Source organism: Ambystoma mexicanum, chromosome 1q, assembly GCF_040938575.1.
Source record: "Ambystoma mexicanum isolate Mex_15411 chromosome 1q, UKY_AmexF1_1, whole genome shotgun sequence".
Taxonomy (NCBI): domain Eukaryota; kingdom Metazoa; phylum Chordata; class Amphibia; order Caudata; family Ambystomatidae; genus Ambystoma; species Ambystoma mexicanum.
Window position 1 is genome coordinate 1,048,566,048 of NC_090922.1, and position 23,563 is coordinate 1,048,589,610.

A 23,563-nucleotide genomic window follows, 5' to 3' on the forward strand; every position below is an offset into this window, starting at 1 on the left:
AGATGGTGCCAGCAACAAGCAATGGCATCATTCAGTGGTGGAAGTTCCACTTACCTCAGGTTAATAAGGGTCTAGTGAAATGTGGTAGAACTGCCAACATGCCAACGGTGGTTCACCAACCACGACTGTCACCCACTAATTAGGTTTAGAGTGTGTTGATATGTGTTTCATGTCTGCAACTACCTGAATCCATATGTACGTACCAGTGGCATATCCTACTAGTTGTCTACCCTAAAATTCCCAAGTGGTATACGTATTGTTGTTAAGTAACAGGGGGAATCATTTATGTTTCAGCACCATTTGTTTCGTTCATTATGAAAACGGGGAAGTGTTATGTGTCACCATCTCATGAGTTTTGCCCTTTTAAGATGTGTGTCCCTCCCACATATATTGCCATTTTAAGATGTTCCATAACTGTGTCATGGCCCAAGTTAATAAATGGAGCCCCTGCAGGCATGTGTATGAGAACGGTGCAGACTCCAACTATGGAACACTTGTTTTCTCTGCCTATCACTTTGGGCCTGCAGGTCTATACCGTGTGATCACAGTCCTGCAGCTCTGGCCGCAGACCCACACTGTGTGACCATAGTCCTGCAGGTCCCTGCTGGTCTGGGCCCACCATCCAGGATTCTGCCGGCATCCAAGGTCCCACTGGCACCCACGCCATTTGTTTCCATGACCTCACAGGGTCCTGCCCTGCAACATCTATAAGTCCGGGTGACCCCGGAACACCAACATGGTGCTGGGCGCCCCAGAACCTGTGAGGCCCACTGCTTGACTGCCACTGGCCCCACAATAATAATGTATTTTGCTCACGCCGCCTTTGTTCTTCACATCGATTTAATTGCTGACAGCGCTCCATAGCCTTTTCTCTGCTTGCCGCTGCCACCATACCGCACTCTCCATCTGTGTCCTCCAGGTCATGAGCAAAGGTAATTAAATCAGGTATAGAGGTGAGGGGGCTGTGCGATGGGTAATGGGTGTGAGCGTTGCGTACCAGTGCTTTCGGCGGCATAGGGTGGTGCAGCTCTCTAGGTTTTTTTCTGGTGCTTTAAGATTTTACTGTACTGCTCCATGGGGTACATTGTGAAAAGGCCCAGTGTCTATAGCAGCAGCATGGGGAGGTGTGAGGGGCAGCCTTGTGAGGTTTTTACTTGTGATTGAGTCTATTCACACCGAGCTACTGCAGGGGCCACGTTGCAGCAGATTGTCGTGTTAAGGAGCCAGAGTTCAGACAGCCACGCCGATAATTGCAAGAAGAGGGAGGGATTTTATTGATGGAATTTATTTGGACATCAGTTGGGTTTGTCAGGAGGGCATTGTTTATTCACAGTAAGCGGAATGTAATTCCCTGCTTTTTTAATAACGCTTAACCTTGCTTTAGTCGATCAGTGTAAATTGAGCTAGCATTTGGGGGACATTCGCAGGGTGCTCCCCCGGTATGTGATATTATGGATGCTGCCCAATTTGGGGATCTCTTTTCCATAGTGCAGGAGAAGAGGTTGAAAACAGTAATGTCACAATTGAAGGAATCATGGATCGGTTCTGAACATGTAACGCAGGTGTTGCCCAGGGAAGGAAGTAGAGGGAAGGCAGCGTTCCCCCACTGGAGAAGAAATCACGTAAGAAGGGGGGGGGTATACTGGTTCCTGATCACAACCTCCAGTGGTGATCACAATGCCCACAACGCCTGTGATAAGTCCCTCTGGGGCCTGGGTTTAGCTACAGTAGAAGGGTCAGTGCAGTTGGAGGCACACATGTGGGAGGTTGGGGCACAGCCACCCAGTATTGTTAGGGTGCATATTGCAGTAGTTCCTGGTGAAGGAGTGAAGGGGACCTGTCAGAGTAATGGTGCAGGATCGGGTTCTGCTTTATTTATTTTATATTATTTTTATTTATTGTATTTATTGGTAGCGCCCAGGGAGTTATCACAGCGCTAATGGTTACAATGTTAGGAGTTGACGGGTACAGAGTTGTGCATGTAAATAACAGACGGTGAGTCATACTGGATGGATATGATAGTTGTGTTACATCATTAATAGTGAGTCAAGGTGGGGCAATCCAGCTTATTTACAGATATTTGTTAAACAGTGCTGTTTTTACTTTCTTCTGGAAGAGTGCATAGGCAGGTTCATCTTGGAGCTGCTGAGGGAGGGCGTTCCAGAGTGTGAGAGCGATGGTGGTGGAGCAAGATCCCCCAGCTCTCTTTCTGGTGAATTTCAGTATGTTCAGGGCTGATGTGGTGGAAGAGCGGAGATTACGCATGTTGTGTTTTTTGGTGATACAGTCAGTGAAGTAAGGGGGGGCAGTGTTGTGAATGCAGGGCTAAGTGATGGCAAGGAGTTTGAAGTCGATTCAGGCTTTGATGGGAAGCCAGTGTGCCTCCTGTCAGATGTGAGAGATGTGGTCGGAGCGCTTCAGGCCTGAAACAGCTTTGAGGACGTTATTTTGGAGCAGTTGAAGTTTATTGATGTTTTTGGAGGAGGTCCCTGCTAGTATAGGATTGCAAAAGTCAAGTTTGCTACATATGATGGCTCTCACTAGGGTGAGACAGTTGTTTGAGGTGAGACATTTTCTTGAGAGGTTTATGAGCTTGGTGGAGTAGGCTGCAGGGTGTCTATGCAAGAAATGGTCAGTTCAGCACAGCAGGTGGGTCAGTCGGGTTGGAACCCAAGGAGGGGAGGGCCGCAGGTGGGGGCTGGGGCAGGTGAAAGGAGGCATGATTACTGCCCCCTTCTGTCCACCTCCCAGTGTGCTCCTTGGTCACAGCATCACGAGTGGGCGGCTCTGTGGTCTGGCAGCAAGGGAATAGTTCAGTGGGGATGCCCAGTGAGGGGAGAAGCCTGCTCCCAACGGATGGGGGAGGGTGAAGTTGGTGGTATCTTACAAGGCCGAGGCGGGTCGGAACAAAGTAGAAACGGGGCCGACATGTGGAGGAGCATCACAAGGGGTGCCATTCCCCTCCTTAACACTGACAACTAGCAGAATGTCTGGCGATAGGAGGGCTAAGCCTGCCTCCATTCCACCTCAGCCAGATTTGCTTAGTTGGCACATTGCGCCCGAAGTAGAGGAAAGGATCTAGAAAAATATGTTTGTGGATTTCTTCTCGTTGCTAGAACATACAGTGTCAGATGAGAATAAGGAAAATATGGCTGATATCAAGGATAAGAAACCCCCATTGGAAAAGTCAATAGGTTTTGCAATATTCTCTGCGGTAATGGTGGAGATGTTCCTGGAGCTTCGCCCCAAGTTGTTCTCTTACTTGCAACAGATTTTGTTTATGTGTCGTGATTGTGCGCATTGGGCTTGGTTGACTTATGATGAGAAGTTCAGGGGAGCTAAAGCAGGTAGAAGTGACTTGGATTGGGGCAAAAAGGCAATTGATTTATGGGTAAATTTGCACTATGGTGAAATCACATGACACTAGGGCTTGGGGACAAGGTTTCTCCAAGTTTGGGCAGCCGTTTCGAGCAGCGTCACGATCAGTCGAGAAAAGGGGGGCCTGCTGGGCTTACAACAGGAAAGCAGGCACTCGGTCCAGTTGCACGTTTAAGCACCTGTGTGAATTCTGTATGGTTAGTGGACACCCAGAAGTCTACTGCTTCAAGCAGGCCAAAGAGAAGGAGAATAAGTGAAAGGGTGATGGATAAGGGCACCACCCGGGTGGGCAGAATTGAGCCACCCACAATGATGCAGGCAAGCCTGTTACTGGTGTGGGCTAATAAGTACCCAAAGGTTGACGATGGTCCAATATTGGTAAATGGGATTTCTTATAGTTTTTTATATTCCAGTACAGGGGATGTACATCCCAGGGGTACCAAAGAACCAGATATCAGCTCTAAGATATCCGGAACTCTTCAGAGAAAAGGTTAGGAAGGAAAAGGCACTGGGGAGGGTGGCTGGTCCATTCATTCAGCCCCATTTAATTACTTTGTTCCCTTTTGGGCATAGTGCCAAAGAAGGAAGAGGGAAAATTCCATCTGATCCACAATCTGTCATTTCATAGGGGGACCTCAGTAAATAATGCCATTGATTAGAGATCTTATATGGTGCATTATGCATCCTTTGATGGGGTGCTGGTGCAGCTGCAGCTGCTGTAAAATGGGGCTTTCTTGGCTAACGCAGATATCAAAGGCGCTTTTCAGATCCTACCTGTGCAACCGGAGGATTACAACCTGTTAGGTTTTCAGGTTGAAAAGCTCTTTTACTTCGATAAGTGCATTCCTATGGGATGTTCTTTTTTATGCAGATATTTTAAAAAGGACAGCACTTTCTTGGAATGGGACACTGTGCGGGAGTGCAAGGGGGCCAGGGTGCTCCAATACCTGAATAATTTTCTATTCCCAAGGCAGCCGGGCAAAAGACAATGTGAGCTGGCATTGCAAACTTTTCAAGAGGTGGCAGAGAAGTTGGGAATGCTCTAAGCTGCGGATAAGACTGAAGGCCCGTTCACCACTCTGCCCTTTGTGGGCATCGAAATAGGCTCTTGATTTGACTCTGGGGAAGGTGCACAAATTCAGGGACTTTGTCGAATTCTGCTTGCGTGCAAAGAAGGTAATGCTGGGCAACTACAGCAGCTGGTGGAGCAATTGAATTTTGCCCCTGTGTTATTCCAATGGGTAGGTTCTTCTCCAGGCCCATTTCAAGGGCAATGAGGGGGGATGACGGAGAAACATCACCACACAAGACTGTCACACGAGGGAAAGGAGTATCTGAGGATGTGAGTGGCATTCCTGTCAGATTTAACTGGGGTTAGGATTTGGCCTGAAGAAGAGAGCTCTAGCATTCCGATGGACCTGCAACAGGCAGCATAGGGTTTGGGCCATTCTTGGTAATAGGTGGTGCAGGGATCAGATTGGTTCAAGTGTGGTTTGTTGAGGAAGGTAACATTTCTGGAACTCTTCCTGATAGTACTGACTCAACTGACTGTGTAAATAAATGTATATTCATTTCCAAGAAACCTTGAGTAAGTGTTTGTTTGAAGCAGTGTTATTGCTAGTCCTTTGTTTAACCCATGTACTGCTCACTTTACTCTTCAGATAAGTCTGGCTGCTCAGCCACTGCTACCACATTACTGTGTAGTACAGGCTTGTACCAAAGGTGAAATTGTACTTACACTTGTAGTCTTAATTGTGTGTAGTGTGCCCAAGGGGTACTGCATGTGATTCTGCCTAACACTGGCGTACAGTGGTGAGGATACAGTGTAGTTGGTACATTGAGAGTGCTGCTCTTACCTTTGTTCAAATAACCCTCACAAGGCTAAGCACCACTAGAGAAGCAATTGTTTTATCATGCCTGATATGGATAGCTACAGACAGGAGACCCTAGTCACTTTAACAGTTGATCAATTGCGAGAAATGTGTGAAGCTAGGAACCTCACTGTAAAAGGCAAAAAGGTTGAATTGATAGAAAAATTGTTGGAATATCAAAGTCTGAGGAGTGGGTGTGAAATACCTACCCCTGCAGCAAATGTGGAAAACAATGATGAGGATGATAATGTTTCAGAGCCCAACTCAAATGTTATTAATGAGTTAGATGAGGCAGACGAGTCTTAAAATGTAGGCCCTGTTTTACCCTTACCTGCTTATATGCCTCAAACTTTGGCTTGGCCACAGGTACCCCATAAGGTCCAACACTAAGGGGGTCATTACGAGTTTGGAGGTAAGTAACTGCCCTTACCGGCATGAAGCAAATACTGTGTCCGTGTTGCTCCAAGCCCGCTATTAGAGGGCGATTACGAGTACGCGGGCACGAGCTTTGCGCCTTGCCGGTAACGACCTTACTGCCCTGCCGCTAAAGGCTGAAAAATCACCCTTACCGGCATCATTCGAAGCGCAGATAGCTCCACCGCCATCCATGCCTCCGGCATTAACGGTTACCGCTAATAAGCGGAACCGGAAGTAGCGTCACTGCACAGGAACGGGAACGAGCACGGCGGCCATCTTTAAAAACACAATCCATTGCCATGCTCTGTAACCAGGACCCATATCACCACCACACCTGTTCCAACATATACTTGCAGCATATTACAATGCCCAAGGCACTAAAAAAAGGTGCTGCGCGCTTGCGCAAGGAACGCTTCTCAGAAGAAGAGCTCAGCATGCTGGCAGATACCTTGGCAGAAAATCGGGATGTTGTCTTCTCCAATGACATGCGGCGACCTGCAATGATGCGGAAAAAAGAGGTATGGGCATGGGTGGCGCGGAAAGTGAGTGCCGTTGGCACCACCCCGCGCACAGTGAAAGATGTCCAGAAGTGCTGGGACGACCTGCGCTTACGTGTCCATAACATCATCTCTGCTAACCGTAGCCAGGGGATGGCAACATGTGGTGGTGCTGCCTCCCCCATAAAGATGACTCGCTGGGAGGAGACCTGTTCGAGCACCATCGGGATGGAGGCAATCGAGGGAGTGGGGGATATGGAGCGTGGAGCCCTGTCATCGGCTGATGCAGGTAGGTGTCCCAAATGAACCTTTGTAAAGAATAACACGATGATGTCCCCCTGAACTGACAGTGCAATGATACAAAGCAGGGTCCACCAGACACCACATGTTTGCAAGACTGCCTACAGGCAGTGCACAGCACCATCTTGTCCACATGCATGATGCACCCCGTATATGTTTCATCCCAGACGCATCCCTGCAGGACCCACCCAAAAGGCAAGCAACCCGTATGTCACTACTCCTATGCCAATTACTTGCCATTCCATAGAAATGCAGCTACCCCAATGCATGCCTGATGCATGTAGACCCATCACTAATGCTCTCCCTCTCTTGGTCCCCCACAGGCACACAATCTGAGAGTGAAGATCAGGACCCCAGGGAGGAGGCTGCAACACCAGCCAAGAAGTCCAGGGGCATGGAGGGAGCAAACCGTCCCTCAACATCCAGGGGAAGAGGGCAACCTGGACTACTGCGCATGCCCAACACAACCCAGGAACCTACAGCACAAATGTGCATTAGGGACACCACCACAGCACCCACGCCAGCCACATCCACACAGGAGCCAGTGGCTGAAGGCACGGTATCCACTGCAAGCAGTACTGTCAGGGAAACAGCTGCCACGGCAGCTCTGTCAGATGATGAACAACACACTCCGACACCAGAAACACCTACTGCTACAGGCCCCCAGCAGTCACCCCAACTCTCCCCACCCAGCAATCAGTATGCCAGCAGCCATGAGCTGTCTGCGGTGAAGTCATGGCCAGGGAGCTTCACCCCCACGGGAGCATGCATGAGGCCCCCAACCATTCTGCATGCACCATCAACATCCGCCAGTGTCCGGGACAGGCAGGAGGGGATCAGGGTAATTCAACAGTGCCAGGAGGAGCTGAAAGGGCTGGTGACCCAGCACATCCATGAAAGTGGCCAGGCATGGGAGGATTTTAGGGATTGCGCAGCATCCCTCAAAGCTGCCATTGAGTCGACTTCGGCTAACATTTGCAATGGATTGGCGGCTGTGAGGCATGTCCTCACCTGCATGGTTGAAGCCTTTGAGGACTTGCGTCCCACATAGGTGGTAGAACAACCGGGCACCTCCTCAAATGCCAGCCTCACCCAGACCAGCCCCCTGCGTAGGTCTGGGCGGAACCTGCGCAGGTCGGACAGGTGTCCACCCAATACTGGCAGTGGACAAGGGTTGTAGGTGCAGCCTACCATCCAAAACTCTTCAAGAACAATGGCGCATGCAAGTGCACACCATGTGTGGGGAAGTTTAGGGGAGGGGGGAGAGGGTGGGTGGGGAAGTTGAAGGGGAGGGGGGAGAGGGTGTGTGGGGAAGTTGAAGGGGAGGGGGGAGAGGGTGTGTGGGGAAGTTGAGGTGGAGTGCATGTGCACATTTCATATTTTGTTTGTTCAATACACCTGTTGTGATAAGAGAATTCACATGACCGGACATTGCTTATTGTGTACGTGTGCTTTATTGTTGAACAGTGTACAGTGTCCATGTCCCTAACACACCCACCTCCACTGCACACTCTGCATCCATGCGTGTTAGAAACATTGGTTGATCAAAGTCTGGCGCATGGCACGTCCCTCCTGTTCATCACTACCTCCCTGATGTGCAGCCCCATCTACTCCTCCCTCATCCCCCTCGTCAGGTGGTAGTAGTTGAACGTCAGGGGGCAGTGGCACATTCCGTCTGATGCACATATTGTATAGCATGACACATGCCATGATGATCTTGCCCACCTTCTCATGCCCGTACAGGGGGGCCCCACCAGACCTGCTGAGGCAGAGAAACCGTGCCATCAAAACGCCAAATGTCTGCTCGAGCACCACACGGGTACGTGTATGTGCACAATTGTAGTCCTCTTCATGCCTGTTCTGCAGGTTCCGGACAGGGGTAAGGAGCCACCTCTTCAAGGGATAGCCAGCATCACCTGCATGTGTGCGACAATGGTTATGTATAAGTGATTACATCAAATAGGACCAGTATCAATGAGACAATAGCATGCATTCATGTCTGGTTTGCATCCACAGATCCATGCATGAATAGAGCTACTCATAGTAACTGCAATGTGTGAATTCATCTGATCGACAGGTGTGCGTGGCGTCGTCTAGTGGGCGCAGGGGTGTCCTATTCCTCATGGGTACTCATGCACTGTGGTTGCACATGCCGGTTGTTCCCATGCTCTATGTGTTGTGCAGTACATTGTATGCTTTGATCGCGTCAACATTGATGCCAGACTCTTGATGATCTCTCTTTGCACGCCTGATGTTGCCCTGCTGGTATGCTGGACCTCTGTGTTGGTGTAGGAGTGTGCTCATGTATTCGGGTCTCATGTGACTGCTTTGTACGCACTAATCGACCCCTGTCCTTCTTGATGATGTGATTTGATTTGTGCATTGGCCATATTGAGTGCATGTCGCAGCATTGTGTAGCAGGGTCTACGGTCAGATTGTGTTCAGTGTACATGTTGATGGCTATTGAATGGTTGCAGCACTGCCTCATATTCATAGTAGTGCAGCTTACGTCTTGCATTTAGGTGTCAGGTCCAGTCTGGCCAGGTTTAGGGTATGAGCATGGCCCACCCTCTCGGCTGCCCTCTGCCTGCTGGAGTATGCATCTCTCCCCCCACCCTCTGCCTGCTGGAGTATGCATCTCTCCCCCCCTCTGCCTGCAGGAGTATGCATCTCTCCCCCTCTCTCTGCATGCTGGAGCATGCATCTCCCCCCCCTCTCTGCCTGCAGGAGTATGCATCTCTCCCCTGCCCCTCTCTGACTGCAGGAGTATGCATCTCTGCCCCCCTCTCTGACTGCAGGAGTATGCATCTCTCCCCCCCTCTCTGTCTGCTGGATTATGCTCCCCCCCTCTGCCTGCTGGAGTATGCATCTTTCCCACCCTTTCTGCCTGCTGGAGTATGCATCCCCCCCTCTCTGCCTGCTGGAGTATGTATCTCTCCCCCAATCATCTCCTCACATCACACTGCCATGTGCTCGACATGCAACTCACCGAGTAGCCAGGATCGTTGTCCTGCGTGTCGCTCCATGTAGCGTGGTATCGTGGCGTTCCGCATGACCATTGAATCATGGGTTAATCCGGGTAATCGGGCACAACAATGTGTGATGATCTTGTTTGAGTCACATACGATTTGCACGTTGATGGGGTGGTATAACTTACGGTTGCGGTACACTACCTCCATGGCATGTGGGACCACCAATTCAACATGGGTGCAGTCGATGGCCCCGATGCAACCTGGGAAGCCTGCCAGTGTATGAAAGCCACATTTGGTGTTGGAGATCTCCTGGGCAGTCCGTGGTAGGAATATGTGGTTGCCTGTGTGTTTCAGGAGGGCATCAAGAACTTGGTGCAGCGTGCATGAGAATAAAGGTTGTGATACGCCATGCATCGGCCCTACTGTGTGCTGGTAGGTACCTGTGGCCAGGAAGTGGAGCACAGACACCACCTTCAGTAGAGGGGGGATGGCAGTAGGGATATCTATGAGGCTGGCAATGTCGTTATGTATCATGTCCACAATGGTGGTGATGATGTCCCGGTCCAGGCGGTACAGGGTATGGATCTGCTCAGGGGTTAGGCTGAATAGACTGGCTCTGATTAGAGGGATTGGGGGCTGCCTGTGTGGTACAATTGCCTGCACTGGTGGTGCATGCTGTGCCTGCCTTACCCTCCTTCTCCTCCTGTGTCTCCTCTGTGCTGCCTGTTGTTGTCGCTGTTGCTGAAGTTCCACTGCAATCATGTCCTCCAGCCCCAGCATTGCTACTAGTATTGGTATCATTTTGGTGTGCGACTGGGTGTGGGAAGGGGTAGGGTATGCTCCTTTTGTGCTAGCCCAGTCTATATTGCCTCCACCCGTGATGATGGTGTGCACCTGTGGCAGTTGGGAACATTGCACATGGCCCTTTATGGGTGGTTTGCGATGCCGGTATTAGCGCCATGCCGGTAAGGTACTTTTCTCCCTTAAGTAGGCCGTTATTTGCATATCCGCCTGCCTTGTGTTCAACTCCCGTTTACGCCATGCCGCTATTGCCGGCATGTAGGGCCGCATGCCCGTGCCCATGCCGCTAATAGCGACACCGTTCTTTACGACACCGCTAATAGCGGGTTGTCGGGTCGGAATAGCCCAGAGCGGTAAGCGATGATGGTAATCCTTTAACGGCATCGTTTTTCCCTCACCTCCGACCTCGTAATGAGGTCCTAAGTCCTGAATTTGTCTCTCTTGAAAGGATGAGACTTGAATTGGAATTCAAAAGAATCCAAGCTCAAACTGAAAGTAAGCATCAATAACTTAAGCTCAGAGAAATGGAGTTGAATCATGCACTTGAAATGAAAAAGTTGTCTCTGGAGAATGGTTCTCTCCCAAAGTCTTCTAGGTCTTCCAGTCCTAAGAGGCCTTGCATGCCCAAAGATGCAGTAAGTATGTATGAGGTTAGGCTTGATATTTCGGATTGGCTGGAAACCTTTGAATATAACCATGGGATTCAGAACATTACAGGGAATCCGCTGATTCCTTGGCTCTTTTCTAGGCTACCCTCAGTTGCATCTGATGTTGTAAGGGAAATGGGAGAAGTGGATAGGATGGCGTATGAAAGTGTGAAACTAGCTTTGATAGCTAGGTTTGGGAAGACCCCTTCCCAGTATCCTAAGAGGTTTAGGACCCTCAGAAAGCATGGTGGTACCCCTTGGGATACCTGAGCGTGTGAATGTTTGAAAAACAGATGGTTGGGTTAAGTGTTACAGAGTTAACACTTATGAAGATATGAGAAATCTGTTTATGTTAGAATCTATCTATGATGCCTGCTCTCCTGAGCTGTGACAGCACTTGGCTGACTCAAATGAGATTGATCCCAAAAAGTTGGCAAGAACAGCTGACTCATGGGTGGACAACAGGGCCACTCATAAGGATTCTGGGGTCACTCATAAAAAGGATGAGGGGAAGCAGCACAAATGTGAGAATACAGATAACTCTAAATCCATCCAACCAGAAGAGCCCCTCAAACAACAAAAGGGTAGACCCCCATGGGAAACCTGGTAGGTCTAGTAAATCCTCAGGTGTCCAACCAGAGGGAGGTCAACAGAAACCCCCATTCCAGAGAGCATTTGGTAAATGCCATGTCTGTGGGTCAACTGACCATGTTAAAGGAGATCTCAGATGCAAGGGTAAACCTGCAGGGGTAAGCACTGCCTCCTTAGCCTTCTCCCCAGAGGAAGAAGTACAAATGGCCAGTACCCGCTTTCAACTATTTGCTGAAGCACCCTTGGGTCTTCAGGCCACTGTATCCTTAGAGTCCATGGGTCTGGGTAAGAAACAGAATATGGGTGTGTATAACTCCATGGACAGTGTTCTTGTAAATGGCCAGGACACCCCTGCCATGAGAGACACTGGGGCCAGCAGAACAATTGTGGATGAAAGGTTTGTCAAGCCTGAGGATGTTGCTAAGGCACCCAAAGGTCCCACTAAATTTTCTGGAGGCCCTGTCCAATAGGTTCCAATTCTACCAGCTCTCATTCAGTGTAATAATATGACAGTGAGGATTCCTGTCAGTGTCCAGAATGAGAGTCCTGTTGGGGAATGTTCTAAAAGCACCAGGAGTAGAATCCAGTACCACCAGGCCTCCCAGTGAGAGAAAACAGAACCAAACCAAATTGGCTAGAGAGGCAACCTTAAGAGTCCACTCTGGGCCTGTGGGAACCTCTAAGAGAACCCCACTGCAAGCCCTGGTGTTAGTAAGTTGATCTCTAACCCAGGCAAATCAGAGGCTAGAATAGTAGGGAAATGGGAGCCCCAACCAAGCTCCATCATTGCCCCTCGAACTGTAAAGTATGTGACCCACCCTGCTTCTGAGGAAGAGGTGGATAGACAAATTGGACCCCTCTGTAGGCCTGTGAGAACTGGTAATTCTCAAAGATGGTGGAAAACCAGGAAAAATAGGTCTAAGGCTAAACACCATCAGACTGCTGGATCTTCTACTGAAGACTCCAATGCAAATACTAGTATTAGGATGGAAACTTCGAAAATAGGTAAGGTCAGATCTCAGAGGAAGCGGCAGAATGTACCTTGCTTGACCACAGACCCTCCAACCAAGAAACCTGAGAACCAACCTGCTCTTGTGAGAAAAGTGGTGAAGAACCATGGAGGCCCCTCTAGATCTAAGGGATTTTTTTTTCTAAGGACCCCTTGAAAAAGCCTATTGTAGGTTCAGAGGTTGTTACAACTTCTGAGGGACTGCTAGATCAGCTCACCTATACATTAAAAAAGAGAGATGTACCACAATCGGTTTGTAGGTCATATAGTTTACAAATGAAAACCACTGATAAAAAGTATTATAGCAAGGGTGACAAAAGGTTGCTGGTGTACTCAGAACACCATTTAACTGACTTGCAACAGGAGATCCATCCTGGTGGGATTAGATCCTCCGGTCCGTTAGTCTGGGGGGGCGGGCAAGTGTTAGGGAGAATTGTCACCCAAGGGCTAAATTCCCTCTACCTTAGAGCCCTCCAGCTCTTTTGCTATATTTTGGGACTTTGAACTTTTCATTTTGATGTGTGTTTTACTTTTGTGTTCTTTGGATATGGAGTTTTAAAACAACTCCATAGGCACCATCTTTTTCTTGTGTGTCACACAGACAGCACCTTCAGTGCAGTGGCACAGGAAAGTATTTCAGACTTCCAAAGGTTTCAATAACGTCAAATGTTACCCTTTCCCTCTTGAAATGGCTGGTGGCAGTGGTTTAGAACAAACTACCATGATTTTCCCGACCGCGAACACCGGCTAAAAATCGGGTCAGCCATGTTTTTCAATATGGTGCCAAAGACCTATCAGTAAAAACAGACTCCGGTCAACTTTTTTTGCCGTTTCTTTAAGGAAAGGTCCTTCTAGTGTTTGCCTCTGTGCGCCAAACCAGGTTTGGTCCCTTTGTTCATTGGCCTGTGGCGGGCTTCAGTGCTGAAGCCCTTCCATGGCACCTGAGTGTCTCGGGTGGACAGGATGTGAGGGAGGTTCCCAAAACTCCCTGTGCTTAGTCTCCTAGGAGGACTGAATTCACTCTGGTGTGATTGGCCAGCTGACTGTCCGGCAGGGACAGCCACCCTGCTGGGTGAGTGACAGTTAGGCTGGAATGAACGGGGGGGAAACTGTTTAAAAGCGGGCCTCTGGGACTTGGAAAGCAGAGTCGACCACTGGAACGAGAGAATCGAATACGAGCTGAAGGAAGACGACTGCTGCAACTCCTGGTCCCCTTGTGAAGCCCTGCTGCAGGTCTGAATTGCCTGAAACTTCCGTCTGACCAACTACTTCTACAAACCGTGGCAAAGACTTAACCGTTTACTACTAGAACTGTGCTATCCTATCCAAGACTCTGAACCATTGACTTGGGCCCAGGCCTATTGAATTGAATTACTGGTTGTAGTGAACTGAAACTATTTGCCCTACCTCTGAAAGTATTTGTGATTTAATTGTCATTTTACCCCCTTTTTAGAGTAACTGAAGTACCATTTTGCTCCCGCTTCAGGGGAGCTGAACTTGTTCAGAAAATGATTGGTTGTGTATTGTAGTATATTAGACTGTGATATTGAGCTGCTCTTACTAGTGGAATGCTTTCCAACTGACTGTAAATACATGTATATTCTTTCACCAAGAAACCTTGAGTGAGTGTTTGTTTGAACCACTGTTATTGCTAGTCCTTTGTGTAACCCCTTGTGCTGCTCACTCTACTCTTGAGGTAAGTCTGGCTGCTCAGCCACTGCTACCACATTACTGTGTAGTAAGGCTTGTAACAAAGGTGAAATTGTACTTCCACCTGTAGTCTTCATTGTGTGTAGTGTTCCCAAAGGGTACTACATGTGATTCTGCCTAACAGTCTGAAGCACTATATTTAAGGTGTTCATAATTAAGAATAGTAGAATTGTCTGATAGTGATCATCATATGTTAACTGTGGGTCTACACTGGGAAGGAAACAGCATCATCTCAACTAATGCAATAAATGTGACCTGCCCCATAAAAGGAAATGCAGTATCATGAAAACCAAAAAACATAGAAAAGATAAACATGTAGGTCCAGCGAGCATTTAACAATACAACCCTGGCAGAGAAAATAGATGCTTTCAAGACTGATAGTTTTCAATCTTTTTTAAGGGAGCAGCTAGTAGTACTCACAAAAAAGTACAGATTGATATCCCATCGCCCCTATGTTTTTGACAAGCTAGTTCAAGCAAAAAAACAATTAAAAAATGCCAATTTTACTCTCAGAGAAGCTGGAAAAAATATGCAGCTAACACAGACTTATAAAAACTGGCTAAAAAGCCATTGCAGCCTGATGAACCAAAGGGATGTAGCAAGGATGCTGGCTGCAATATTGCAGAATAACGCAGCTAACCTCTGGACTTTCAAAATGTGTATGATACTGCAAAGCAAATTAACCTTATATACGAAAACCTATGGAGTGAACATTTTATCTCAATTTATGACTATCAAAATGTAGGTAAAGGTCAAAGGAATATAAACTAGAACACTTTTTGAGCACTAGTCTTCCAATACGACGACATACTGAGAATCATTAAAAAGGCATCTAAATCTAAATGTGCCTGGACCTAACTGTCTCAGCAACGCGGTCTTAAAGAATGCACTAGAAATCTGCACAACACTCCTCTTCCTTCAGTTTAAGAACTTAATTTAAAGTGAAAAGTTACCACCTCCTGGTTAACATCTATCATTATCACTGTTTATAAGAAGGGTGATATGAGTGATCCTGTTAGCTACAGCAGACCTATCGCCCTTCTAGATGTAGAGAGCAAGTTTTTTGTAGCTTTGGTCTTGAAAATAATTGAGCAATGATCCAATAGTGAGGGCCATCTTCTAGATTCTAAACAGCCTTCAGAAGGGTAGTGAGTACTGGGTCTGATAATGGCATACTTTTGTAACACAACCTTAGTGCTCAGTAGTGTTCCAGTATATGTTGCATTGATAGACTTGTCATCAGTGGTCGAACTGTACGAAAAGAAGTAGTGGAACTATGTTCCCTACCAGCCTGCACAGCTACCCACAAACCCCATAGCAACCCCCCTCCTACGCACAATACAAACCCCAAAACACATGCTCCTGCTGTTTAGGGGCACTCTCAGTGCAGTGCACCAAAAGAAAAAGCTTCAACTTCTTCCTACACTTTTATTTTAAAATGAAACCATTCCGGAACGGTTTCTTTTTAAAATAAAAGTATAGGAACTGTAAAACTTAATTAAAAGAAGTAGAGCACCGCTCCCGCGCACTTCGACCACTGCTTGTCATTGGCTTTTGACTTGGTCGACCAGGAACGCCTATGGAACATGCTAAGAGCATTGAAATTCTCCAAAGGCCTCCTGGTTATATTGGTTAATTTACATTCCAACACCTCCCTGTATGCATGCTTGAATGGGTTGGGTGAATTATCAAAAGAAATTAAAACATCCAAAGGTCTAAGACAGGTCTTCGTTTTAGCACCCTGTCTTTTTATCTTCTTAATGTATACCTATTGGATCTAGGTGATTGTCTAAAAGATACATTTGTTTCACCCAGATTGGGTGATACTAGAATATCATGGCTCGCCTATGCCAACAACATATTTTAATGGACCACACGCAGGTATTGCATTCAACGCCTGATAAACCAATTTCATATGTACACAATAAAAAAATCAACTAAAGAAAACGTTACTAAAAAACATCCTGACGTTTTCAAGATCCAAATGTAAAGCAAATCTGCAATTGAAATTGGGGAGCGAGAAATTGGAGACTGTTGAAGAACTCAAATATATATATTTAGTTCTGATATCTAAGCCATCTAAATGCACTTTAGAGGACAGGATGAACATGAAAGTCTGACAATTGCGCAAATGAAGCATATTATGTCTAAATATGGCAGGCTTACACTGGTGCCATTAATGAACTTCTACCGTGCCAAGGCCATTCCGATTATGATGTACATAATAGAGTTCAACCTGTGTCTAGACCCTGTATTTTTAGAACGCATGGAAACAAAAATATGGTGTTCAGTTCTAACACTGCCAAGTTCTGTACCAATGGTGGTTTTGAGATAGGAGTTGGTATTATCTTCCCTAACCGTGCACCATACATGGAGAGTCTTGTCGCTGTATATACGCATCATAGGGGCAGACCCCAAAACATTGCATAGTGATGTGAACAACTAAATGGCCTTAGATAAGGAAGGCATGTTGTTCACGCTTAAAGATAAAAGCCTGACTCTATTAGGAGCAATAAATAAAAAAACTGTACAGACCTGCTAGTGAATTGTGCATCAGTCAACAAAAATGTATTCCCATGGCTGGTGCATGACATGTGATGTGAGATCACAAGTGTATCTGTACAAAGAGTTGGCTATGAAAATAAGAAACTGGGAGCATTGCTGAAATATCTAGACATTTCTAGAAACTTTTCCTCACAGAAAGTACCGAAACACTTTCTTGAGATTCAGATTACAGTTTTATGTCTAATTTTAGGTATGAATAATGCATTACCTTTGACGTCTCAATTTTGTCGCCTTTGAACACAAATTGATGTTGAAAAAAGTCTGTAAAATGTTATTATGTTTTGTCAACATTGACGTAACTGAGAATTGAAACTTTGAATCATCGAATGGAAGGGAGAACAGATATATTACAAAATGAGATGTGGTTTTACCTGTTTAGTGCGACTAAAGTTGCTCAAACAATTGCAATTTTTAAAATCCAGCAACTTGATTCATTTTAAACATTGGAGATGGATTAAACAAAATTGTTATTGGAAAATGAGAAGACAGATTCAGGGATTATTCTAATTAATCTTTTTTTCTTTTTGTAAAAATGTATGTGTATAAGTAAGAGTCTAGTTGTCAGAAAAAGTGAGGAAAGGGAGTATTTTGTGGATGGTGTAAAAATGGTAGTATAAAATGTGACGAAATGACTTCTGCTTCATAGGAGTGCATGGATGAAACTCAGCAACCACACTTCTACAAACCATCAGTGGTTCCAACTATAAAAGTAAACGAGAACCAGCTGAGCAATATTCCTCCTTCACCTTTTATTGTGACATGGGAGGAGGAAAGGCTATACTCTCAAAAGGGGTGTGACCGTGATTCACTAGCAACCGAAACAGCAAGGAAACACAGTTCCAAAATAAAACAATGCCTAGTCAAAGTTCTATAAAAATATAAATATTTTACTAAACAAATCGATTGCACAAATAACTACTACAAAATAGGGCAAAATTCCACCCCTGCAAAAGAATACAGAGAAATGCAGAACAAGACTGTAGATGCAGTCTGGAATTTAGCATGGAGGAAAAGCAGAAAAGAAATGCAACAGGAGTTTAAACATGATACACCCTTTGGTGCTTAGTGGAAAAAGGTGCAAAAGTGACTTACTCAGTCACTAGAGCCCCAAAAGGTGGACCAAGAGGAAAGGCCTGTTCAAAATAACTTATTCCAAGTGTCAGTGTTTCGACTGTGTTGAGCCAAGCATTGAGCTGTTGTGTCTGTGTTGTGTCTGTGTGTGACCTTGACCTGAATGCAGTGAGTCATGTTGATCCCAGGTGGATCCTCGGCATTGAGTCGGATTTGAGCAGGTGCTCTGGTAATGCAGGTCGAATTGGTCACCAGGAGCTGTTGTAAGATTGAGTGTGTTTCAAAATGATGAGTACCACTGTTCAGGTCGATGGGTGATGCAATGGGTCAGGGGTCTGAGCTGGGATGCAAAGTCCTGGTGGTTCGATGGTTGGTTATATGTGGCTGTTCGCATTTGTCTGCACAAAGCACTGATGCTGGACTGCGACAGGTAACAGGGCTCTGCTGGGGCGATGCCACATCGTGCCAGTTCAATGAGGTGACAATGGTGATGTGAAGAGCAAGTGAGTGACAAAGGCAGTAGTGATAGATTGCATTGGTTCCAATGTGGCACACTAATATCAAATTTGGCTTGATCAGTTTGCTGCAGTGAAACGTAGGGATACTGGCAGTTCTGGCCCTCACGATGCAGTGGGACCCACTGCAGAGGGTCTAGGAAAAGGGTAGTCTGTTGAGGTTCTGCTATGCCAGTATAGGGAGGTTTGCAGCTCTCCTTTATGCAAAGGGCCACATAGGATTGCATGAAAGCAAGCCTGCTTTAATGGCTCCAATCCCTGTCCTTGTGACAGGATGTCTTTGCCTAGCTGCATCATACCCACATTGTTTTGGACTAAAGGGAGTTAAGGGGCTCCCTGCCCAGACCCATATCTTCAAATGCCCTTTGGAATGCAAGGCTAGTGCTTGAGTTTAGGGTGTGCCCAGGACAGCTCCTGCTGATGGACTGTCTTGCTGGACAGTGGGGTTGCCTGATTTCACAAAAGATTAAAAAAAAAAAAGGGAGGCTGCAGTCACAGGCTATGGTCCTGCTGGGTACAGCGCATTCAGAGAGTCTAGGGAGAATACACACAGCATGCCAATGACAGCCATTTGCTCAGAGCAATGACGTGTGGATGATACAGTTCAGATGTGGCTTTAAGAATGATATGAAATACCAGCCACCATACCCCAAACTATGTTATGGCTAATGTATAAGGATTAAACTGTAACCAGGGTGATAGTTCATTAAAATTATGTAGTTTGTGGTACACAGGGGCAGAATTTAAATGCAACCTCTCTGCTGAAGTGACTTTGCTTTCACCCCATCTGTCAAAAGGGCACTTGTGACATCTGAACCGGTTCTATGCCACTGGACACCATCAGGTGTACATGCGTTTGGCATGGAGTTTGCTAAAAGGGGAGTCTGGTTAGCAGACCGCCCTTTCAGAGATAGAATTACCAGCATCAATTTATCATTTAAACATAAAAAAGGACAGGGATTTTAGACTAGATGGCAATTCTCTGCAAAATTAATGGTCTAGAAGGGGGATGTGGGAAGTTAAAAAGAGTGAGGAATTGAAACTAACAGATTTTATGGGAAGAAGGAGACAGTGTTAGATGATCAGCAGTAAAATGAATAAGGGGGACTATCATGAGGAGAACGTGCAGGGAAGAAGAGCATTTCTGTCTCATACGAATTAAGATGAAGTGAGCATTAAAGCATACCAAAGGCATATGAAGCCATTATTGTGGCAGTCAAGCCTGAACTCAGCGTATCACCTATGAATATCACCATAAAGGCATTATTGTGGCATTTGGGACTGCATCTGACTTGAATCCATGGTCTTAACTCGCCATTGCTCCTGCCTTATGTAGGGCAGACTTGGAACTGGGGCAACTCTATGGGGACTAATTAAGTTTTGTTCTCAATATTTCGTACAATAATGTATTTTCAGTTTAACAGTCGGGTTCGCATTGCAGGTGTAATTTAAAAAATGTTAACATGATACTTGCTCATGAGCAAGTTCCCTGCATTGGAAACTTGGAATTTGGTGCTGTAGTATGAACACATATAGATATTTGTGTTCACTTGGTCAGAGGAGACAATACGACTCTGCATGCATGTACATTTCACACTCGGACATTGCACCACATGCACATTACTCAGTTTTTTTTGTAGGTTAGTTATAGAAATTGTATTTATTTCTTTAGTCTTATTTGTAAAGTGCCTAAGCCCTGGAGCATCAAGGTGCTGTTGCAAGACCAGCTACAGGTATTGTGGAGAAAGGGAAATACATTTCTGCACATTTATATACATACATGTGGCCGATATAGTTCTCCTGGGCATCAGTGTTAGGCAAACCATCAAGGCCCAATATGAGTCCACCGTACTTAGGGCAGGTGGGAGAGCGCTCCAGTGATTTGTTGTCACAGTGGGGAGACTGAAGCCTGAATGAAGCCAGGAAGCCAGTCCCAGAGGAATGCACTCTCAGAAGAAAATTCCATCAGTGATACACGCACCATGTGATCGTATATATGTTATTAACTTTTTTATTTAATTCAAATTTTTGGTCATAGCAAATACATATGCATGTATATTAAAACCATTAAAATCTGGCAAAATATATTACCAGCATTCTGAGAAACTACAAACTTTTTATAGCAACCCTTCCCCCCTCCCCATTTGAACATCAAGAATGTCCAAATTGAACTGTGATCAATAATAAAATATATATTTTAAAAACAGATAACAATTGCTCACGTGGGAAGCCATGAGAATAGGACATTGACGATGTAGAAACTACTGAGTAATGGTTAAAAGGAAAATACTAAATTACTGGTTCCTGGACAAGTCTTCAGGAAGAGATGACGGCACTGAGATGTGAGGTGTTGTGTGGAAGTATCCTGCGAATGTCGATCAATTTTGGGGAGAGGGCTCAATAACTGAAGTTACTAAACATAGTATTTCGGACACCAGATCGTATGTGTAGGCAAGGTCCAAGTCCTTCGGATGTCTGTTGGGGATGTGGTCAGTAGAGAGGGATATTAGAACATACGATGTGGGATTGCCATAAGGTTGAATGTTTTTGAAGTGATGTAACAGGTGTGATGAATAAAGTCCTTAGCGTGGACAGGGAACACGATTTTCGAACATTGATCCTAGGTGAAGAATAAGAACTAGAGGAACTGTCATTCGATCAAGTCACTTGGATTTTGAGAGCTTCTATGGTTGCAAAATGGATCATTCTAAGAAATTGGAAATCTGCAAATTTCCCAACTAAGGATATGGAGGAGATGTACCTCATTTTGCAATATTGAGAGAATTGTGATGACGAAATGTGGTGCCGTTTTCCTGACTGTGATTTTGAGTGATTTGCAGTTGGGAGAAGTACCAAAGGAACCTGGAAGATAAGATATTACCTCACTTCTCCAGTTTTCAATTGTTTTTGTTATTATTATCCTAGGGGAAGGCACATGCTAATCAGGTGCCTTCGAAAGAGTGCATGAATAGTTGGTAAAAGACTGTCACATCCTGTCGAACAGCACCTTCCTTTATGCATATTCCTTTTCACCTGTCTCTGTCCCCCTGCAGCCACTGTAGTCGCACATCAACTTGGGCCCTCTCACTTCTCAGGCACTACCACTTACCTTGCTGCCATATTCCTCCTCAATCGGTGCCGAAACTTCCTCCACACGCTGGCTGGCAGTCATGCTCCCCACCTAGGTCATGCCCCCTTCAGTTACTGAAATAAAAGCAGGGATCAGTCATTTAATTGACTCTTCTTTTTTCCACACTTTAAAGAACACACCATCAGTACTACCCTGACTTGCGGCGGGTAAAATGATCGCTAATACCGATTTGGCGGGCAGGGCCAAAAGTGCTCACCGGGCTGCTTGGGGCTGGCAGATTAATAACAGAGCTGCCATCGACCACCCACTGTTGTCTATTAATGCTATATTAATCGCTGCAGATCTGGGCGTAGTCCTATTGCTGACAGAGTAAATGTCAAGTTGATATTGATGCTTCCAGGGATGTTCCTTTTCCTTGGGCTGCTCCAGTTGGGTGAGGCTGAAATCCCGGTTGTGTGGTTTGCCGTGTCAAGAGGCCCTCTGACAATTATTGTTCCTGCTACAGGGAAGTTCATGATATGTAGGATTTTTGGGGGGTTTCACTACAGAAAATAAATGAAGAATAAGATGTACATAATACTGTGCAATGCTTGAAGGACCCCTGAGAAGAGACTGTGCCGAGCTATCGAAGTTCCAGAATAATGATTACCTAAACTTTAAGGATGAGAAGGAAGAATAGGAAGTGTTACATAAAAAAGTACTACTTGTATTTTTGGGAAAATTGCATTATTTATTATTTGACCAACTGGTTTATGCAGAAAGCAGTACTGCAATTCTTAATTTTCAACAATGTTGTGCCTACGAATCAAATACATGTTTGTAGAGCATCATTATGAGTAGGTGGTCTCAGGAACTGCCAGTACAGCATTCATGTGTCTAATGTTGCTTACTTGGACTTCGTTTTTGGAAGTAAACCGGAGCTTTCTCAAACTAAAATGTTCAGGATCTTTGCCCAAAGTGAAACACCATGCATAGATGTTTGAATGTGTTTTGTCTCTCAAATATCCTACAAAAAAGATTATAATTTAAGTTGTTGCCATATGAATACCATCTGTTTTTCAAATGTAGAAGTAATATATAGTGCTTCAAAATTTGGTAGCCATCTTCTGGGCGAAATGAACATTTGTTTCGAAGAGGACAGACTGGAGAGAGGCACGCCACCCTTTAGAAGAAAAAAAAACAGTTGTTGACAGTAACAACACGCAGTATTTTAAATATCTCCTCTGTTTTTTATACCACTTAATTATTATAAGGGATTGAACAAGATGTTTACAGCATAGGGGTCCCACAAAGTACCACATGGATGGAATAACCCATACTTACCCAATGCAGAATTGTATGTGTACCCCATACTGCAACCATCCCATGACATCCCAAATCAGAATTAGCTGGTATTTTACAAACAGGAGTCATGAAGATATTGCATGTTTTTATCATCACCACCATTCTCATAATGAATGGTTTTCCTCAACACTAACAAGTAAACCCAGGGTAACACGTAGGAACTTAACAAATCAACCAGCTAACAACACAAGTAAATAAATAAACCCTAATGTGACCCCTTCGTCGTTTTCGTAACTGCAACAATGTGTGCTGCCACCTAAAATGCGGAAGCAGGGCGGATCTTTCACACTTTTCTCTGCATTCTACGCCATTTGAAGAGAAGGCAACTTGTTCAGAGGCCATCCATCTTGGAACAAATTAGGCAATATTAAATTAGAGACATTTGTTCTCCTACAAGTGCAATCAATGCAGTTCACACACTAGTACCATTCAAACCTGGAAAACAAACTTCCCTTTCAAAACACCATGGCAATCACGGTGAAAATACTCCCAGGGCGGTTAACAAGTATTTATCCATAATAACATCCCGGGGGGTCTTTCCCGTTTTCACTGTCTTTTTGCTGTGCCTGATGCTCACTTTCCCAGGAAATGAACGCCCTCCCTCCCCCGTGTGACGCCCTGAGGGGGCCACCAGGTGCTGTCGAGTTCATGCCAATTTCGTTTATTTTATTGGCAGGGTAGACTCTTCAGACTGTTATTGGTAGCGAGAGGTTGAATGACCTCAGCGAGGGAACACTGTTGCTGATCTCCTAACGCGACGAAAGCATTCTTACATAGGAAACCT

At 45.7% G+C, this 23,563-nt stretch overlaps 1 protein-coding gene across 1 annotated transcript; it reads left to right on the forward strand.

Annotated features, from left to right (window-relative positions):
* Positions 1-6,031: 6,031 nt before the first annotated feature.
* LOC138560100 (myb-related transcription factor, partner of profilin-like) lies at positions 6,032-7,514 on the forward strand. Its single transcript, XM_069642745.1, has 2 exons — positions 6,032-6,452; positions 6,787-7,514. Exons 1-2 carry the CDS (start codon positions 6,032-6,034, stop codon positions 7,512-7,514), a joined length of 1,149 nt encoding a protein of 382 aa, XP_069498846.1.
* The last annotated feature ends 16,049 nt before the right edge of the window (positions 7,515-23,563 follow it).